At 42.7% G+C, this 22088-nt stretch overlaps 1 protein-coding gene across 6 annotated transcripts in view; it reads right to left on the bottom strand.

Annotated features, from left to right (window-relative positions):
* LOC128697010 (uncharacterized) overlaps positions 1 to 22088 on the bottom strand; it is a 1143041-nt gene that overhangs the window by 931324 nt on the left and 189629 nt on the right. For 3 of the 6 annotated variants that reach the window (XM_070090365.1, XM_070090371.1, XM_070090368.1), the window contains exon 2: positions 5812 to 6068. The exons of 2 other annotated variants lie outside the window; for them this stretch is intronic. In XM_070090365.1, coding sequence (XP_069946466.1) covers positions 5812 to 5948 — 137 coding nt within the window. In that variant the 5' untranslated portion in view covers positions 5949 to 6068. Of the gene's footprint in view, positions 1 to 5811; positions 6069 to 17964; positions 18043 to 22088 lie in introns of those variants that run through there. One more of the 6 variants, XM_070090366.1, reaches the window with a different exon arrangement.

Genomic DNA, 22088 nt, shown 5'->3' with positions numbered 1-22088 from the left:
GGAATAAATAGCGACATAAGCAAGTTTGCCGATGACACCAAAATAGGCCGTCGAATTCATTCTGACGAGGACATTAAGGCACTCCAGGAAGATTGGAATAGACTGATGCAATGATCGGAGAAGTGGCAGATGCAGTTTAATATAGACAAATGCAAAGTTCTAAACATTGGACAGGAAAATAACCATGCCACATATAAACTAAATAATGTAGATCTAATATTACTGACTGCGAAAAGGATTTCGGAGTTCTGGTTAGCAGTAATCTGAAACCAAGACAAAAAGTATACACGGAGTATACCTGGAGAAGGTTTCGGGGGTCAACGCCCCAGCGGCCCGGTCTGTGACTAGTGCATAAGTATTCGTAACAAAGCGAACAGATCCCTTGGCTTCATATCAAGAAGCATAAATAATAGGAGTCCTCAGGTTGTTCAACTCTATATATCCTTGGTTAGACCTTATTTAGATTATGCTGTACAGTTCTGGTCACCGTATTATAGAATGGATATAAATGTTCTGGAAAACGTACAAAGGAGGATGACAAAGTTGATCCTATGTATCAGAAATCTTCCCAATGAGGATAGACTGAGGACCTTGAATCTGCACTCTCTAGAAAGGTGTAGAATTAGGGGGAGATATGATTGAAGTGTATAAATGGAAAACAGGAATAAATAAAGGGAATGTAAATAGTGTGCTAAAAATATGTAGCCAAGACAGGACTCGCAGCAATGGTTTGAAGTTGGAAGAATTCAGATTCAGGAAGGTTTGGTAACAGAGTTGTGGATGAGTGGAACTCCCGAGTACAGTCACAGAAGTTAAAACGTTGTGTAGTTTTAAAAATAGGTTAGATAAACACATGAGTGGGTGTGGGTGGGTGTGAGTTGGATCTGACTAGCTTGTTCTAATAAACCATACCCCGGCCGGGATTGAACCCGCGGTCAGAGAGTCTCAAAACTCCAGCCCGTCGCGTTAGCCACTAGATCAGCTAGCCACAATAAGATTCATCCAACTAGGTATATTTCTACACCATAGGAAGGTTAGCACTGTGACCACAAATGCAAGTTTTTACAGACGAATCTCCAGCTAGCGTGGCCGTGACGAACTCTAGCTCAAGTCCCTTCACTGCCGTCAACATGACTCACGAAATCGTAATGACACGATTGCAAACAAACCGTACCCCGGCCGGGATTGAACCCGCGGTCAGAGAGTCTCAAATCTCCAGCCCGTCGCGTTAGCCACTAGACCAGCTAGCCACAATAAGATTCGTCCAACTAGGTATAACCTTCCTATGGTGTAGAAATATACCTAGTTGGACGAATCTTATTGTGGCTAGCTGGTCTAGTGGCTAACGCGACGGGCTGGAGTTTTGAGACTCTCTGACCGCGGGTTCAATCCCGGCCGGGGTATGGTTTGTTTGCAATCGTGTCATTACGATTTCGTGAGTCTTGTTCTAATAGGTCTGATGTCGCGCTCCTTCCTTAAGGGGATGTGACCTGACCTAACTAGGTTGGGTTATTGGCTTAAGCAGGGAGGCGACATGGAAATGCCTCGCATGGGCCAGAAGGCCTGATGCAGTGTTCCTTCTTTCTTATGTTCTTAAGTGTGTGGAAGGGGCATCAGCAGCAGGTGTGTGTGAAGACAGGGTCATCAGCAGCAGGTGTGTGGGAAGACAGGGGTAGTAGCAGCAGGTGTGCGGCAACTCACAACACTTCGTTAAGCGTGCTTCAAGGCCCAGACAATTATGGCCACTTCACCTGACACAGCGATAGTTAAGACTAGTTCAACTATACATAAGAATACTTCAAGTATATATAAAACTAACTCAAGTATAGCATTAAGAGCAGTTATAATGATAGAAGTGCAATTACAAGTAACTTACAAGTTAAAACACAAGACTGGTAAGTATGTGGATATGCGGGTGTAGGAACCCAGTGGATAGATGGATTGGGAAGTACCATATAAGATGGATAGATGGACTGGGCATTACCACATAAGATGGATAGTTGGATGGGACACTGGGACAGATGGGAGAATAATGTCTGTTAAAGGTCCCAGGGAGCACCGCCCCCCAAGCCACATCCAAGATTATGCCTTTTGAAATTTAAACACAAGAATGAGAATTATAACGAAACTCACAAGAAAGAACATCTTACCTGTCATCTTACCTGTTCCTAAGACAGTAAGATTTACCTGTCATCTTACCTGTTCCTAAGACAGTAAGATTTACCTGTCATCTTACCTGTTCCTAAGACAGTAAGATTTACCTGTCATCTTACCTGTTCCTAAGACAGTAAGATTTACCTGTCATCTTACCTGTTCCTAAGACAGTAAGATTTACCTGTCATCTTACCTGTTCCTAAGACAGTAAGATTTACCTGTCAACTTACCTGCTCACGAGACAGTAAGAATTACCTGCCATCTTACCTATTCCTGAGACATATTTACCTGTCATTCAACCTGTTCACGAGACAGTAAGATTTACCTGTCACCTTACCTGTTGATAAGACAGTAAGATTTACCTGTCATGAGTCACTAATATTTGCATATGGGTTGATTACTAGTCAAAGAATTAACTGGACCGGTTCAATGGAGCCGTTGGTCCTGTAGTGAACCGGATACCTAGAGGGTGGTGTCTACTACCCTGCCACAGAGGGTGGTGTCTACTACCCTGCCACAGAGGGTGGTGTCTACTACCCTGCCACAGAGGGTGGTGTCTACTACCCTGCCACAGAGGGTGGTGTCTACTACCCTGCCACAGAGGGTGGTGTCTACTACCCTGCCACAGAGGGTGGTGTCTACTACCCTGCCACAGAGGGTGGTGTCTACTACCCTGCCACAGAGGGTGGTGTCTACTACCCTGCCACAGAGGGTGGTGTCTACTACCCTGCCACAGAGGGTGGTCTCTACTACCCTTCCACAGAGGGTGGTCTCTACTACCCTTCCACAGAGGGTGGTCTCTACTACCCTTCCACAGAGGGTGGTGTCTACTACCCTGCCACAGAGGGTGGTGTCTACTACCCTGCCACATAGGGTGATGTCTACTACCCTTTCACAGAGGGTGGTGTCTACTACCCTGTCACATAGGGTAGTGTCTACCATTCTGCCAGGGAGGGTGGTGTCTACTACCCTGCCACAGAGGGTGGTGTCTACTATCCTGCCACAGAGGGTGGTGTCTACTATCTTGCCATAGGGGTGGTGTCTACTATCCTGCCATAGGGGTGGTGTGTACTACCCTGCTAGAGAGGATGGTGTGTACTACCCTGCCACAGAGAGAGGTGTCTACTACCATGCCACAGAGGGTGGCGTCTACTACCCTGCCCAAGGTGTTGTCTACTACCCTGCCACAGAGGGTAGTGTCTACTACCGTGCCACAGAGGGTGGTGTCAACTACCCTGCCAAAGATGGTGTCTACTACCCTACCAAAGAAGGTGTCTACTACCCTGCCACAGAGGGTGGTGTCTATCCTGCCACAGAGGGTGGTGTCTACTATCTTGCCATAGGGGGTGGTGTCTACTATCCTGCCATAGGGGGTGGTGTGTACTACCCTGCCACAGAGGGTGGTGTGTACTACCCTGCCACAGAGGGTGGTGTCTACTACCCTGGCAGAGAGAGTGGTTTCTGCTACCCTGCCAAAGGTGTCTACTACCTTGCCACAGAGGGTGGTGTCTACTACCCTGCCACAGAGGGTGGTGTCTACTACCCTGCCACAGAGGGTGGTGTCTACTACCCTGCCACAGAGGGTGGTGTCTACTACCCTGCCACAGAGGGTGGTGTCTACCATTCTGCCAGGGAGGGTGGTGTCTACTACCCTGCCACAGAGGGTGGTGTCTACTATCCTGCCACAGAGGGTGGTGTCTACTATCTTGCCATAGGGGGTGGTGTCTACTATCCTGCCATAGGGGGTGGTGTGTACTACCCTGCTACAGAGGATAGTGTGTACTACCCTGCCACAGAGGGTGGCGTCTACTACCCTGGCAGAGAGAGTGGTTTCTGCTACCCTGCCAAAGGTGTCTACTACCTTGCCACAGAGGGTGGTGTCTACTACCCTGCCACAGAGGGTGGTGTCTACTACCCTGCCACACGGGTGACTGAGTCGTTAACTCCCTTCATGGGCAGTAACAGTCTGGTTGATCAGGCCCTGATCCACCGCGAGACCTGGTCACGGACCGGGCCGCAGGGGCGTTGACCCCTGAAACGTCTTCCAGGCATACTCCAGGTATGGGTAAGGCAGTGGCAGCAACCACTTGTGAAAGTGGTGGTACTCAGTGGTCAGAGTGGCTAGGTCAGGTTACCGTAACACAGTAATGAGTAGCAAGCAGAGTTTTGGTGCCTCACTCAAGATAGTGAAGGAGGGAGGAAGGGGGGAGTAGGTGAAGGTAGGCAGGTGAGGGAATAATAACAGGTAAGTGACAGTAATTACTATTGACCTCTTAATGACCTGGTCAAAAAGCATCTCTCTCTCTTTTGTAATTGCTCTCCCTTCTTCAGCAATTTACGTAAGTGCTTATAGGGTACAATGTGTCATTAAAGTATCACACACACACACACACACACACACACACACACACATATATATATATATATATATATATATATATATATATATATATATATATATATATATATATATATATATATATATATATGTCGTGCCTAATAGGTAAAACTGGTCAATTAGCAGGAAGTCATTTAAAATTAAGTCCTTTCTAAAAATTTTCTCTTATACGTTTAAAGAAATATTTTTTTCATTAATGTTAATGTAAAAATTATAGTTTTGCACCAAAAGAATCTCAGAAAACTTACCTAACCTTATTATAACAAGTGCAATTTATTTTAGCCAAATCCAACTAAATATATTTTAGATACGCTTACAATAATTTAATAATAAATAGAATGAAATGTATTTTTCTCGTTAGGTTCAAAATGATTTTTGAGAAATTATTGCATACACAAATTTTCGCTTGTCTTATATGGCAAGATGAACGATGCTATTTAAGCCAAGATCGCAAGTTTTACATATTCGGCACGACATTATATATATATATATATATATATATATATATATATATATATATATATATATATATATATATATATATATATATATATAATTATATATATATATATATATATAATATATATATATATATATATATATATAATATATATATATATATATATATAATATATATATATATATATATATATATATATATATATATATATATATATATATATATATATATATATATATATAATTGAGTCCCTTCTTAATTAACAAATAACTACCATTTAACTCCACTCCAAAACCAATTAGAGGTACTTACAGCCAGTATATAAGTGTTTACAACTTACAGAACGAACATCATTAAATATGGGTGGATAAGTACAAGACGATTATTATTATTACAATTATTATTTTCAACGTAACTGCCGTCTGCCACCGAGGCAGGGTGACCCAAAAAGAAAACTAAAAGTTTTTCTTCTTTTTACATTTAGTAATTTATACATGAGAAGGGGTTGCTAGCCCATTGCTCCCAGCATTATTATTATTATTATTTATTTGAAGCGCTAAACTTGCGTGGGGTCATTCAATGTAAGTAGTGGGAAACTCAACCTTGTGTCTGCCAATTACGAGACAGACACTGTGCAGTCGAGGAAGATGTACGAGAGTTATAAGAAAAATGACAGAGCAAGTGATGGGTGCGTCACAGTACAAGATTACAGACTTACCTGGGCACTAGTATGTAATCACAGCACATGAATACAGACTTACCTGGGCACTAGTATGTAGTCACATGAATATAGACTTACCTGGGTACTCGTATGTAGTCAAAATAGAGTCTGGACACAGGCTCTGGCTGGTGGGCACGCCTCTGTCGTGCTGGACTGGGTATTAGCCCACAACCGCACGTCACTGGCTCCTCGTGCAGTTGATGTCTGCCGTACATCTCTACTGCACGCGTCCACACGCTTCTCGTATTTCAATACCTTTCATTCACATTGTGTCACCATTTTCTCAGATTTTCGGTACACTCTGAAATTCTTAGCCTTACACATCAGTTCTTAGCCTGAAGTTTACATATTTGAAATTGGAAAAAATAAATTATTTAAAAGAGAACATCCTTATACAAGAAAAAAGAATATACTCATGGAGACAAACATATTAATAAAATAAACACAAATGCAGGATAATGTGATCCTTTATTGACTAGGTTTTGCCCACACAGTAGGCTTTGTCAGGTCACAAAGGGATCCTCTTGCGACCTGATAAAGCCTACTGTGTGGGCGAAATGTAGTCAATGAAGGATCGCATTATACGGCATTTACGTTTATTTTTCCATCAAGTCGGCATTTAATAGGACTTATCTCCATCCACTGGTCATGTTACGAGACTGCTTTCTCTGGAGCAATATCCAGGGAAGGTATTACAATATTAATGGTAGACAAGATCGACAACAGTGCAACACTTGGGTGTCTATTTCCGCAACGTTTCGCCTGCTCAGCAGGCATCAAGCACAGAAGACTGAAGATGTTTATTATGCAGGCGAAACATCTCGGAAATAACTATGCTTCAGACTCCCTCTTGTGCACTGAGCTACTGAGCAACACAAATGAGGCAGTCGAAGCTTTGACGGCCGAAATGGAAAATCAGAAGCTAGTTATTGTTGTGGTTGTATATAAACCACCAAATACAACTGCCCGGCAGTTCAAGCACCAGCTATCAGAGACCCAGCATTGTGTTGAAAACCTGCGAAACCCGGTCCTAAATGTTTTGTTTCCGGGCGAGTCCAACGTGAGACATCTCAAATGGAAAAAACGTAGCAAAGACTGTAAAGAGTCCCTGGAGCTTGTTTGGAAGTACAATCTCGTACAACAGAATTATTAAACCTCTGCAATAAATACGCCTCAAGCCAGCAGACTGCAGAACCTACCAGGCTTGTAAACACTCTAGGCAAAATATTTACGACCAATGAGGGCCTGGTGTAGAACATAAGACTGCAATCTTAGACCACAACATAATAGAGGTCAAGACCTGCGTGCACAATGACCTGAGACAAAGAAACATGATCAATCATGAGGGCAAATTCAACAGATTTGACTTCAACAGGACCATCAACTGGAACCAAATGATTCGTGACTTTAATGACATACGGTGGGAATACAGTATGACCACAGTGGATCTAAACCACTTCCTCGGGAGGATGAGTTCACTGACACTCCAAGTATGTTCCAGACAAATGCGGTAGACAGCAAGCCCATCCATTCTAACTCCATAGACAGCAAAAACTGCTGAAAGCACTAACTCAGGCTTTTAATATTCTATGAAGAAGGAACCTGGACACAGGTGTTATCCAACTGATTTTTGTTACACTTCACAAAGATGGCAGTAACGCGAACGTGAAAAAACTATACACCAATAGTGCTGACTTTACATATTATAAAAAATCTTTGAAAGAGCCCTAAGAAGCAAGACTGTCCATCGCATATGGAATCGCAACAAGTGCGCAATCCAGGGCAGCATGAGTTTAAAGTAGGCCACTCCTGCCTTTCACAACTGCTAGATCATTACGACATGGTCTTGGATGCACTAGAAGACAAGTTAAATGCTGATACACTGATTTTCCAAAAGCCTTTGACAAGTGCGACTATGGAGTGATAGCGCATAAAATGAATGAAAAATAATAAGTGGAAAAATGGGCAGATGGATATTTAACTCTTTAACAAATATAACCCAGAGAGTAATATTGAAGAGAGTGAGATCAGATACTGCGACAGTGAAAAGTTCTGTACCTCAAGGCACAGCACTCCCCCGCATCTATTTCTCATTCTTATATCTGACATAGACAAGGACATAAATCATAGCACTGTAACATCCTTTGCTGATGACACTAGGATCTCTATGAGAGCGGCGTCCGTCGAAGGACGTAAATCTTTAAAAGGATATAAAGCAAGTGTATCGTATTTCAGCGAATTGTTTACTGATTTCTGGCATTAATATTGTAGAGAAGTTTATTGTGGAGTTCATTGTGGTGTATTGCAGAGAAGTATATTGTAGTGTATTGTATATTGTATATTGTAGTGCATTGTGGTGTACTGTATTGAATAGAAGTGTAGTGTATTGGTGCATTGTACTGTGAAGTACGTTGTGATGTAATATATTTTAGAGAAGTCTATTGTCGTGTGCTGTGGTATACTGAATTGTGGTATAAACCTTGGTAATAAATACCGACAAGTTGGTTTAGAAAGACACGTAAGCAAACACTATAACATATTTATTAGAAAACGTTTCGGTCCTGGGACCTTGATCACTTCTAACATCAGAAGTTATGTTAGAAGTGATCAAGGTCCCAGGACCGAAACGTTTTCTAATAAATATGTTATAGTGTTTGCTTACGTGTCTTTCTAAACCATACTGAATCGTATTGCACAGTTTGTTTTATTGCAATGCAGTGTTTTGTACGTACTGTATGTTGATAAAGAGGGCAGCTACAAACACCCCGAGTGTACACCAGTCAGAAGCACAAGCGTAACACGCAACGCCCACTCTAGTGAAAAAGGTTTGCGTTATGCCCTCAGACTGCGACATTATACAAGTACTTATCGTCATACAATAAGGCTGCGTCAAACAAGCCCTGTAAAACTGCGTCATAGACTCACTTCGCTACACCGTAAAGCTGCGTCACATACGCTTTGCTTCATACAAGAAGGCTGAGTCACACATAAGCCTTGCGTCACGCAGTAAGGGTGAGTCATATACAGTGCGTGACGTAGTTAAGTCTGAATGGGATCTGAAGCCAGACACAGATATGCACGAATTATTGACAAAGGGATTGAAGCCAAACTTTTGTGGGTTCCTCCCACACAGATCCCGGGAACGTGATGCAGTTAATGCCGGCACTAAATCTGTGTTGAGAATAACGACACTTATATACAGGCTACGAAATTTATTACAGGAAACGTTTCGCCGCTAGTCGTTTGATCAATCCCGGTCATCAGGACTGATGAAGCTACTCGTGGCGAAACGTTTAACTAAAGTCCTGAAGCGTATCTAAGTGTTGACATCCGAAGTTTATCACCTTACCATTTACATTCAGGTATTACCGAATATAATTTTGAGCTGTCAAACACAGGTTTACAAACCCAGAAAAATAAGAGTGGAAGTACGGCGGCAGGAAGTAAGAGAGATCGATGGTGGGTCAATACTTTAACATGTCTGTGGTAAGTTTCCAGGCTGCTACTCTCCCAGCCCCGGACCCTGGTCGGAATTCGTTAATGCCTTGGGCCACCAGGCTGTTACTACCAGCGACTCGCAGGCCTACACAGCAACCACATGTTTATGAAATAGGTTCGGTTAAGCATTGACTGTTAATATGACAGTTCTCGATCAACTGGGTTATGATGCCTACACTAGACTACGTACTGATAGGACAAATAGCCTGACTCATCAGGCCAGCAACCAGAAATCTGGCGTTAGACCAAGCTGACGGTGGGGAGACCCCAACCCCCTGAAACCTTCAACAGGTAGGCAAAAAGTTGGCTATAATTACCTCTAGCAATTAAGCTTTTATGGAATTCTTAATCATTTGAAGTGCAGTGTGTGGGCAGATGGGACCACATTCTAGATTACAATCATTTAGTAGTCCAATGAGACCCAGGAGATGGAACTCGCTGGTTTGTTAATGTATGAAATCTTGAAACTGTCTCTACCCTGCATCAGTTAAATAAATTAACTGCTAAATGATGACAGAGTAAGCAATGCATCAGTTAAATAAATTAACTGCTAAATGATGACAGAGTAAGCAATGAAACGACTCCACTCTGTAATATTCAAATATATAACTCTCAATAAAATGATGACTGATGAAGACCTCTTTCTCCTTCGTGACCCTTGCAGTCCTCTGATCTCTACCACATTTACTCTGAATCATGTACTTATTTCGTGTCTTCATCCAGGTCTTTCCACTTTTTCACAACCCTTAAATAAGCTTCCATCAATATCCACTTGTACCAACCTGTGTCATGTCAGTCTCTCCTTGTATATTCTGGTCAATAGCACTGAGTATCTCGTACGTACTAATTCCATCTCCCTAACATAAACATCTCAAGCAGAATGTGATTATTTGATTTAGTCAGAGAAGGTTTGCGTCGCATAGCAAACATAAATCGGTAGGAATTGCATAATACACAAAAATTACGTAAGATCATTTCTGCCTCACTGGCCACCCGCCTCAGATGTCCTATAAATAACCTTCGATGAGTTTTGAACATTTTCATACTCCATCAGCCTCGCTCTTGGTCAGGCTTATCTGCTTAACCAGGCTGTTGCTGCTAGTGGCCCACTAGCCCACATATCCACCATAACCTATATATGTGCTTCATAAAACCCACTTATGGATGAAACATTGTACCAATAAAAATTTCAATCTGGTGTCTATTTACCAAGATCAAAACCTTTCACATGGTGCAAAATGCCAACATGATGCTTTTATGGAAAAATATGACCTATACAACCCAAGAGGATATGAATGTAAAACAAGATCTTGCTTGACACAAATATAAGATCATTAACACAAAATTAACGAGACTTTAGAAGAAAACCAAAACACATGGTTTACAAGTATTTTGTAAAGGCACTGGATAACCATGACCATGGAGTGATAGCCCATAAAATGAAATCAACAAGTATGTCAAGAAAAATAGGGAAATGGATGCTCAGGTTTCTAAAAAAAAAAAAAAAGTGGCAGTAAACAAAGTCAAATTTTTATATAGAGTTGAGTACCTCAAGGCAGGGTCCTGGCACCTTTCACCATTTGTCATCCTAACAACAGACAAAAAAGTGCAATGGATTAGCTTCGTGGCGATACGAAAAAAAAATGAACAAAGAGATATAATACCGTGACTGGAATATACAAATAACCCGCACGGAGAAGCTCAGGACGACGTCTCGGTCCTACTTGGAGCATTACCAAGGTACACTAACACACGAAGGTAAGGGAGCCAGTATATATACGAGAGGAGGACAGGGACGAGTTATTTGTGTACTGGCACCAAAATAAATTTGAAAGTCGCCTCAGTGGAGGATACTGAAAAAATTACACTCAGATACAAATAAAGTCTTAAAATGGGCAAATTAAAGCATGATGTTCAGTGGTGGCAAATTTTACTTCCTTATATATAGAAAGAATGAATAACTCAACACTAACACAGAATACAAACAGGCAGACCATCTCGAAGAACACAAGAAACAAGAATAATAATGCCTGATGATATGGCATTTATGGAACGCAATAAAGCAAATGTAGTAAAGGTTAGAAAAACAATATGGGGGCATGAGAACTTTTAAGATAAAAATAATGCCAAAGAGGGTACTACTGAAATCACTTGTGTTTTCATATTAGAATATTATTCTGTGCTCACAGCTCAGTTCATCAAGACAGAAGACATATCAGAGCTGGACATTTTTTTTTCTTTTTTTTTCGGCTTGGGTTTTGATCCCCGAACCTGGGTGATGAGAGCCACGACTCTCACCAATAAGCTATGCCACTTGGTATTCTTCCATTTTGCCTGGCTGGCTGATTAGCAGATGGAGATTCACAAAATGCACGTACCTGTGAAAGTGCCTTCACCAAATACAACTTCAACAACATGAACATCAACTGGGACCAGGTGAACCATGTCTTAAATGAAACATTTTGGGAAGATATCTTAAATAACATGGATCCAAACCAGTGCCTTGAAAGGATCAACTTCCTGGCAGCTGAAGTATGTTCAAGGCATATTCCCCTAAGAAAGAAGAGAAGTAGTAAACTGGAGAGAGAAAGATGCTCCCTTTACAGAAGACAACGAAAAATCACTGACCCCCTCGAGAACACTAGATTATCTGATACACGGAAGGAAGCGCTGACCAGAGAAGTGGAAAATATCGAACTTAAGTTAAAGGACTCATACAAGACCCAGGAGAGACAGGAGGAGCTAAAAGCGATTAGTGAAATTGAAAGAAAATCGAAATATTTCTTTTGATATGCCAAAAAACAAGGCAAATACCACATCGATTATCGGGCCTTTGCTTAGACAAGATGGGACTTACACAGATGACAACAAAGAAATGAGTGAGATATTGAAATCCCAATACGACTCGGTGTTTAGCGGGCCACTAATCAGTCTAAAGATCGACAATCCAAAACTCCATCAATGTATAATTAACAAAAAGGCACAATGCCATGACTGGAACAATACACAAGTAACCTGCACATAGGAGAGAGGGGCTTACGACGACGTTTCGTTCCGACTTGGACCTATGTGCGGGTTATTTGTGTATCCATCAATGCCAGATTTCCGACATTACCTTAACTCCAATAGATTTTGAGAAAGCCATTGACAACATGCTCATGCACTCAGCCCCAGGCCCAGACTCGTGGAACTCTGTTCATTAAGAACCCCTTTCGCATGCCCTGTGGAGGAGTTTAGACATGAGTGAAATTCCAGTCACTAAAAACAACGGATATAGACCCACTCCATAGCACTAACGTCCCACATCATAAAAATCTTTGAAAGACTGCTAAGAAGAACGATTGTAAGCTACTTGGATTCCCAAAAACTGCACAATCCAAGGTAACATGGGTTCAGAGCAGGTCGCTCCTGCCTCTCGCAACTACCAATTACTTGATCACTATGATATGGTCTTGGATACACTGGAAGAAAAACAGACTTCGGAAAAGCCTTTGACAAATGTGATCATGGCATAATAGCGCACAAAATACGTGCTAAAGGAATAAATGGTAAAGTGGGGAGATGGATCTTCAACTTTCCAACCAATCGAACACAAATAGTAGTGGTAAACAGAATTAAATCGGAAACTGCCATAGTGAAAAGCTCTGGTCCACGAGGCATAGTACTCGCCTCCATCCTGTTCCTCATCCTCATATCAGACATAGACAGAAATGTAATCTACAGCACCGTGTCATCCTTTGCAGACGATACTAGGATCTGCATGAGACTTATCTATTGAAGACACGGTTAACCTCGAAGATATAAACCAAGTTTTCCAATGGGTAACGGAAAACAATATGATGTTCAATGAAGACAAATTCCAACTACTCCGTTATGGAAAACTGGAGGAGATAATAATTAGAACAGAGTATACTACAGACTCTAATCATACAATAGAGCGGAAAAATAACATAAAGGACCTGGGAGTGGTAATATCTGAGGATCTCACTTTCAAGGATCACAACAGTGTCACGATTACAACTGCAAAGAAAATGATAGGATGGATAATGAGAACGTTCAAAACAAGAGATACCAAGCCAATGATGATCCTTTTCAAACCACTTCTCTCTAGGCTGGAATACTGCTGTACATTAACATCTCCGTTCATAGCAGGTGAAACTGCAGATCTAGAGAGTGTACAGAGAACCTTTACTGTACATGTAAGTTCCATCAAACACCTCAATTACTGGGAACGCTTGGAAGCACTTCACTTGTATTCGCTGGAACGCAGACGAGAGATATATATCATAATCTACACTTGGAAAATCCTTAAAGGAATGGTCCCGAATCTGCACACAGACATCACTCTCTACGAAAGTAAAAGACTGGGCAGACGATGCAAAATGCCCCCAATGAAAAGTAGGGGCGTCACTGGTACACTAAGAGAAAACATCATAAGTGTCCAGGGCTCAAGACTGTTCAACAGCCTCCCACCATGCATAAGAGGAATTACCAATACACTCCCTGGTTGTCTTCAAGAGGGAGCTGGACAGATACTTAAAGTCGGTGCCAGATCAGCCGGGCTGTGGTTCGTACGTTGGACTACGTGCGCCCAGCAGTAACAGACTGGTTGATCAGGCCCTGATCCACCGGGAGGCCTGGTTGTGAACCGGGCCGCGGGGGCGTTGATCCACGGAATACCCTCCAGGCAGACTCCGGATAAACCTCCACCACTCTTGGAACCGAATGACCAACAAAGTTTATCGTTTCACATAAAAAAAAGGGGGGGAAATGAACACATTAGTCAATAAAAAATTTAAATGACTTGGAACACCTCAAAATACTTGAAATGAATTCTCTGGAGCGAAGAAGAGACGTATCTGATGATATACGCCAAGAAGATACTGGATGGCCGGGCCTTAAATTTCAACACTGTCAAAACAACTTACTGGAGGGAGAGAAAAGACAGGAGGTGTAAAACAGACACAGTGGAGAGGAGGTCCAAGACCTGCTGGTATCAGAAATATTGCTGGAATAAGCGCGGAAGTTCTCAGCAGGAAACTGAATCACTACTTCCGCCAAGCAGCAGATCAACCAGGTTGTAATGATTATGTTGGCCAGAAGGTCGCCAACAGCAACAGCCTGATTTAACAGACCCTCAACAAGGACGCCTGGCCAAAGACTGAGCTGGTAGGGTAGAAAAACTTCGAATTCGGTCACAGATATTCACTTTCTCTCCGTCACTCCATCCACACATTTCCTCGCCATCACTCCATCCACAAACACACTTCCCCTCCATTCTATTCCCACAAATCTACCCTCTCAACTTCCCCTATGTATTTCCCGTCGGAAGACCCCCCCACACAAACATACACACGCACGCACACAAACATACATACACACACACACACACAGACAAACCTGAGAATAGTGTTCCGATACCTCAGTAAGGAATCGTTCAAGACATTGTACACAAGTGTACGTCAGACCCATACTGGAGTATGCAGCACTAGTTTGGAACCCACACCTGATCAGGCACGTCAAGAAATTAGAGAAAGTGCAAAGGTTTGCAACAAAGCTAGTTCCAGAGCTAAGGGGAATGTCCTACGAAGAAAGGTTAAGGGAAATCGGCCTGAAGACACAGGAGGACAAAAGGGTCAGGGAAGACATGATAACGACATACAAATTACTGCGAGGAATAGATAAGGTGGACAGAAACATGATGTTTCCAGAGATGGGACACAGACACAAGGGGCCACAATTGGAAGCTGAAGACTCAGATGAGTCAAATGGATATTAGGAAGTATTTCTTCAGTCATAGAGTTGTCAGGAAGTTGTATAGTCCAACAAGTGATGTAGTGGAGGCAGGAACCATACCTAGCTTTAAGACGAGGTATAATAAAGCTCATGAAGCATGAAGAGAGAGGACCTAGTAACGATCAGTGAAGAGTCGGGGTCACGAGCTGAGTCTCGACCCCTGCAACCACAAATAGGTGAGTACACACTCACACATTATATATATATATATATATATATATATATATATATATATATATATATATATATATATATATATTTGTGTGTGTGTGTGTGTGTGTGTGTGTGTGTGTGTGTGTGTGTGTGTGTGTGAGAGAGAGAGAGAGAGAGAGAGAGAGAGAGAGAGAGAGAGAGAGAGAGAGAGAGAGAGAGAGAGAGAGAGAGAGAGAGAGAGAGAGAGAGAGAGAGAGAACATCCTAGCAGGTTCCTTCAGCCTTGATTGAGATACTTCCGTGTCTAGGAGCCTTTGCAATTTCGGCCAAAGAAGTTTACCATGGTCGCTTTCTAAGTTCAGAGGCCGCTATATCGCACTAAGATTAGACGTTCACGTCCTTCAAGAAACTGCGGCCACATTCTGTCTTCCTGCAGTCTTGTGAAGCAGCACCTCAAGTTCTCCCAAACAACAGCGCCACTCCAGACAATATTGATCATACGAGCGGTTGTTATGGCACCTATACTAGTAGATTTCTCCTTGATCTAAGGTCTACAAAAATTAAACATTTGTTATTCTAGCTTAGATTAATGTAAATTAACCTATAATTATGTATAATTGACTGAAAGTAATTAAATAGCTAACAGGCAGCTGCCCATCTTTTAACTTTTATACCCTTTAACAGTAAATACACGATATATATGGTAGGATAAGCCCTGCTGTGAGACGGAACACACCAGGATTTATTAACTACATTCTTGTATATAATTCTGCGAGGCTGAGGGACTGATTACCTCCTCTTCTACAACCTTTCGTTTATATCGTTGTTTTGTATTGATACAGCCACTGTCTGGCGAAATATTTACAAATAAAGACACACAGATGTTGCACATGTGTCTAATTTATCATCTTGTCGGTACTGTTTAACACTGATATGTTAATCTTGTCCTTGTCTGGTAATTTTACGTACATGTAGGTTATTATACATTAAGTTATGTTAACTAACCAAACCTACCTGCAGTCTACTGGGAGTGTGTTTCCAGGGTCAACGCCCTCGCGGCCCGGTCCCAGACCAGGCTTACTAACCTAACCCAGAATGCCGTTCACAATCACACGATAGCAACAGTTTGTATGAAACTGGTTACCTAAGCAGAGATCAGGCTGAGAAACGAGGGACATATTGAAATGCTCTTCAGCGTCGGTATCCCTACGTACGTTAAGATATAGGTCGAGGTGGTGAACATTGCTGATGTATCCAATTTTGCACTGCACTGACTGACACTTGATATATGTATTGTAAGAGGTATTGGCTGACACTTGATATATGTATTGTAAAATGAGACTTAACATAAATTTTGGTTCACCAAAACTTGTAAATAATCTTATCAACAAATACTGATCAACCCTGGATCAAGAGCCCTTCACTAGTATCAAGGCACCAACCACCCTTGAAGGTGATCTTGCCCAGCACGGGCCTCATGTTGAGACACATGTGAATCATACGGGTATATTTATTTGATGACGTATCGTCAATTAGTAACTTTTTTAATTCATTACAGAGAGGATACGCGAAGACAGTAGATGAGGTAATCAGTCCATCAACCTTGCAGAACTATAGACAGAAAAAGTTATGAATTCTGAAAATCAAGAAAACAATGCGGTACCCGGTATGAGGATTATTGTTAACTTTGTCTTAGTATATAAAGTTGTAAAGTAAACCTATTATAAGTAAGTAATAAAGTTAAACCAAATAACAATAAACATCAAAAACTAATATACAGTATTAGAAAAGAAGAAATATATAGATAGCTAAGTGTGTGGAAACCCAAAAGTATTTTGACAAGTATGCTTCAGGACAAAAGTCACTCAGTAGCCCAGATCGACCTGTCCAGTACGCGTCACTCACTTCCTGAGGCTGCCTCTATTTCACACTCAGTTTATCTGTGAGCATCAGCCGAGGTAGACATAAGCTGGTATGTATGTGTACTGCCCTGTGCAGTTAGTATTTACCCACTGTTACTGTGAATTTGTAGCTATTATTAATTTTATATATAATGTATGTGTGGTTCTTACGTTTTCAATGGTCTAGGATTAGCAGAGTATGCGAGGCTGTATACGTTCACGTTTAGCAGTGAAAGGGGTAACATGCTTTAGTGGCACAAGCTCACTGCAATAGAAGATAAGGTAGTCTGTCTCAGTCTTGCAGAACTAGACTCGGAAAACGGCTTAGAAGCTAAGGTAATCAGCCCCTCAGGTTAGAGGCCGGTCTTCAATTCCAGTGTTGATAAGCGGGCTAGCAGGCTTCCAGCAATGCTCCTTAGTACTGAGTCAGACAATTCAAGTTATACAAAAAAAAATATCTTATTACCACTGATAAATTTGACATCGCTATCATATTCTTGTTTTCCGTGTTCCTTCGTAAACAATATAAAGTACGAGAATAGGCATCACTTGTGTAACTACGAGCACAAATTATTATTATAATCAGAAAAGAAGCGCTAAGCCACAAGGACTATACAGTACGAGCACAAAGCTGTGCACTGGTACAGGCAGCACTTCAGTGTAAGAACACGAAGTTAGGAGATACGAGTGTCTTCTAGTATACAGCTTTGACAAAGACATTTGTTTTCTGTTTTATATTATTATTATTATTATAATTATTATTTTCATTGTTATTCGTATCGCCTGGGGCTTAATTTCAACATCTTTCACTACGTGTTAATCACTGCAATTTCTTCGTCTGCAGTAGCGTAGAGACCAACAGAAACGCAGCCTGACCAACGTACGCAAACAGTGGGACGGGCACAAGCACACAGTCGGACAGTGTTGGGCACACAAGCGGACGTAGGGGTGTGAGAGCTAAGACTGTCCTCCGTAATGTAAACAACAGCAGCCATGAGTCTGTTGCCACCACCTCCCACACCTTTTCTACTGCTCTCGGTGTATTGTTATACACGCTACACGCGTATACGCACCTACGCACGCTAACAAGTGTGCGCTTGCATGTATTTCCTAACTGTGCTCTGTTTTCGATTCTTATTTTTATAGCTTTGAGGTGAAATCGCCGCCGCGGTGTAATGAGGGAGCTGGCAACTATGTCCTCCACATGGTCATACTCAGCTGCTACCACGTACATGACCGCACGTGCATACATACATACATACACGTGTGCGCACGCGTTGGTGAACACATAAAGGACTAAACCACGCCCTATCCTCCCACATCCTCCAGTCGCCGGCAATAAAAATTAACTTGAATTGCCAATAAAAAGTGGTCGATGTTTCGTGGACGCGCTGCAAACGGTGTTCCACAGGGGTCAGTGCTGGATCCTCTCTTGTTCACAGTATACATAAACCACGTAAATGAGGGAATAAATAGCAACATAACAAGTCTGCCAATAACAATAAAATAGGTCGTCAGATACTCGATTCCTAAAGAGTATCTAAAGGACGTTTCCGGGGGTCAATGCCCCCGCGGCCCGGTCCCAGACCAGGCCTCCTGGAGAATCAAGGCCTGATCAACCAGTTACTGTTAACCGCACGCAGTCCAAAGTAATGCTGATGAGGACTCAAGAGTGCTACAGAAAGATCTGATGCAGTGGTCGAAGTAACAGATAAAGTTTAATGTAGACAAATGTTAAGTTCTAATTCTGGGGAAAAAAATAACCATAGTACTTGAAAACAAAAACAAAATATAGATCTCATTCTGTATGTAAAAGACTTATAAGTTGTGGCTAGTAGCAATTTAAAGCCAAAACAACAGTACGAAATAAAGCTAATAGAACTCTTGTTGGCTTCATATCATAAACTATAAATAATAGAAGTTCTAAGCTAGAGTCGTTCCTTAGAACTAATATACTTGGACTTCCTACTCATTTGTGCAACACTGCAAGCTCCTGAAGATGAGTTGATTGCAACACGAAAGGCCTAGATCTATCATTCAACTCCCCTTGTGGTTGCTGTGCATCCTGTATAGCTTGTTCGCGATTTTTGCGCGCGCGCGCGCGCGCACACACGTGTATGTGTGTGTGTGTGTGTGTGTGTGTGTATGTGTACTCACCCAGGTGTACTCAACTAATTGAGGTTGCGGGGGTCGAGTCCGAGCTCCTGGCCCCGCCTCTTCACTGGTCGCTACTAGGTCACTCTCCCTGAACCGTGAGCTTTATCATACCTCTGCTTAAAGCTATGTATGGATCTTGCCTCCACTACATCGCTTCCCAAACTATTCCACTTACTGACTACTCTGTGACTGAAGAAATACTTCCTAACATCCCTGTGATTCATCTGTATCTTCAACTTCCAACTGTGTCCCCTTGTTACTGTGTCCAATCTCTGGAACATCCTGTCTTTGTCCACCTTGTCAATACCTCTCAGTATTTTGTATGTCGTTATCATGTCCCCCCTATCTCTCCTGTCCTCCAGTGTCGTCAGGTTGATTTCCCTTAACCTCTCCTCGTAGGACATACCTCTTAGCTCTGGGACTAGCCTTGTTGCAAACCTTTGCACTTTCTCTAGTTTCTTTACGTGCTTGGCTAGGTGTGGGTTCCAAACTGGTGCCGCATACTCCAATATGGGCCTAACGTACACGGTGTACAGGGTCCTGAATGATTCCTTATTAAGATGTCGGAATACTGTTCTGAGGTTTGCCAGGCGCCCATATGCTGCAGCAGTTATTTGGTTGATGTGCGCTTCAGTAGATGTGCCTGGTGTTATACTCACCCCAAGATCTTTTTCCTTGAGTGAGGTTTGTAGTCTCTGGCCCCCTAGACTGTACTCCGTCTGCAGTCTTCTTTGCCCTTCCCCAATCTTCATGACTTTGCACTTGGTGGGATTGAACTCCAGGAGCCAATTGCTGGACCAGGTCTTCAGCCTGTCCAGATCCCTTTGTAGTTCTGCCTGGTCTTCGATCGAGTGAATTCTTCTCATCAACTTCACGTCATCTGCAAACAGGGACACCTCAGAGTCTATTCCTTCCGTCATGTCGTTCACAAATACCAGAAACAGCACTTGTCCTAGGACTGACCCCTGTGGGACCCCGCTGGTCACAGGTGCCCACTCTGACACCTCGCCACGTACCATGACTCGCTGCTGTCTTAAGAACATAAGAAGAACGAAGGAATACTGCAGCAGGCCTACTGGCCCATGCAAGGCAGGTCCAAGTCTCCTACCGGCTTAAGCCAATTGTAGTGCCTTCCCTGTTATCCCTGCTTGGTCCTCCAGTTTTTGCACCAATCTCTTGTGTGGAACTGTGTCAAACGCCTTCTTGTATTCCAAGAATATGCAATCCACCCACCCCTCTCTCTCTTGTCTTACTGCTGTCACCATGTCATAGAACTCCAGTAGGTTTGTGACGCAGGATTTCCTGTCCCTGAAACCATGTTGGCTGCTGTTGATGAGATCATTCCTTTCTAGGTGTTCCACCACTCTTCTGATAATCTTCTCCATGATTTTGCATACTATACATGTCAGTGACACTGGTCTGTACTTTAATGCTTCATGTCTGTCTCCTTTTTTAAAGATTGGGACTACATTTGCTGTCTTCCATGCCTCAAGCAATCTCCCTGTTTCGATAGATGTATTGAATATTGTTGTTAGGGGTACACATAGTGCCTCTGCTCCCTCTCTCAATACCCATGGGGAGATGTTATCTGGCCCCATTGCCTTTGAGGTATCTAGCTCACTCAGAAGCCTCTTCACTTCTTCCTCGGTTGTGTGCACTGTGTCCAGCACATGGTGGTGTGCCCCACCTCTCCGTCTTTCTGGAGCCCCTTCTGTCTCCTCTGTGAACACTTCTTTGAATCTCTTGTTGAGTTCCTCACATACTTCACAGTCATTTCTTGTTGTCTCTCCTCCTTCCTTCCTTAGCCTGATTACCTGGTCCTTGACTGTGTTTTCCTCCTGATGTGGCTGTGCAACAGTTTCGGGTGAGATTTGGCTTTCGCTGCTATGTCATTTTCATATTGTCTTTGGGCCTCCCTTCTTATCTGTGCATATTCGTTTCTGGCTCTACGACTGCTCTCCTTATTCTCCTGGGTCCTTTGCCTTCTATATTTCTTCAATTCCCTAGCACACTTGGTTTTTGCCTCCCTGCACCTTTGGGTAAACCATGGGCTCATCTTGGCTTTTTTCATTATTCCTGTTCCCCTTGGGTACAAACCTCTCCTCAGCCTCCTTGCATTTTGTTGCTACATATTCCATCATCTCATTAACTGGCTTCCCTGCCAGTTCTCTGTCCCACTGAACCCCGTTCAGGAAGTTCTTCATTCCTGTGTAATCCCCTTTCTTGTAGTTTGGCTTCATTCGTCCTGGCCTTCCTGCTTCTCCCTCCACTTGTAGCTCTACTGTGTATTCGAAGCTTAAAACCACATGGTCACTGGCCCCAAGGGGTCTTTCTTATGTGATGTCCTCGATATCTGCACTACTCAAGGTGAATACTAAGTCCACCCTTGCTTGTTCATCCTCTCCTCTCTCTCTTGTAGTGTCCCTTACATGTTGGTACATGAAGTTTTCCAGTACCACCTCCATCATCTTAGCCCTCCATGTATCTTGGCCCCCATGCGGGTCCAAGTTCTCCCAATCGATCTCCTTGTGGTTAAAGTCACCCATGATCAGGAGCTTTGCCCTGCATGCATGAGTTCTTCTGGCAACTGTAGCCAGTGTGTCAACCATCGCTCTATTGCTCTCGTCGTACTCTTGCCTTGGCCTCCTGCTGTTCTGTGGTGGGTTATACATCACTGCTATTACCACCTTGGGACCTCCAGAGTGAAGCGTTCCCGCTATGTAATCACTTTCTTCTCCGCTGTCTCCTCTCTCCAGCTCATCAAAATTCCAGCGATTTTTGATCAGCAATGCCACTCCTCCATCCCCCTGTTCCCTCTGTCTTTCCTCAGGATTTGGTATCCCGTTGGAAA

Source organism: Cherax quadricarinatus, chromosome 31, assembly GCF_038502225.1.
Source record: "Cherax quadricarinatus isolate ZL_2023a chromosome 31, ASM3850222v1, whole genome shotgun sequence".
Lineage (NCBI taxonomy): Eukaryota > Metazoa > Arthropoda > Malacostraca > Decapoda > Parastacidae > Cherax > Cherax quadricarinatus.
Note: the sequence above shows the minus strand (reverse complement) of the source record. Positions and strands in the feature narration are given on the sequence as shown.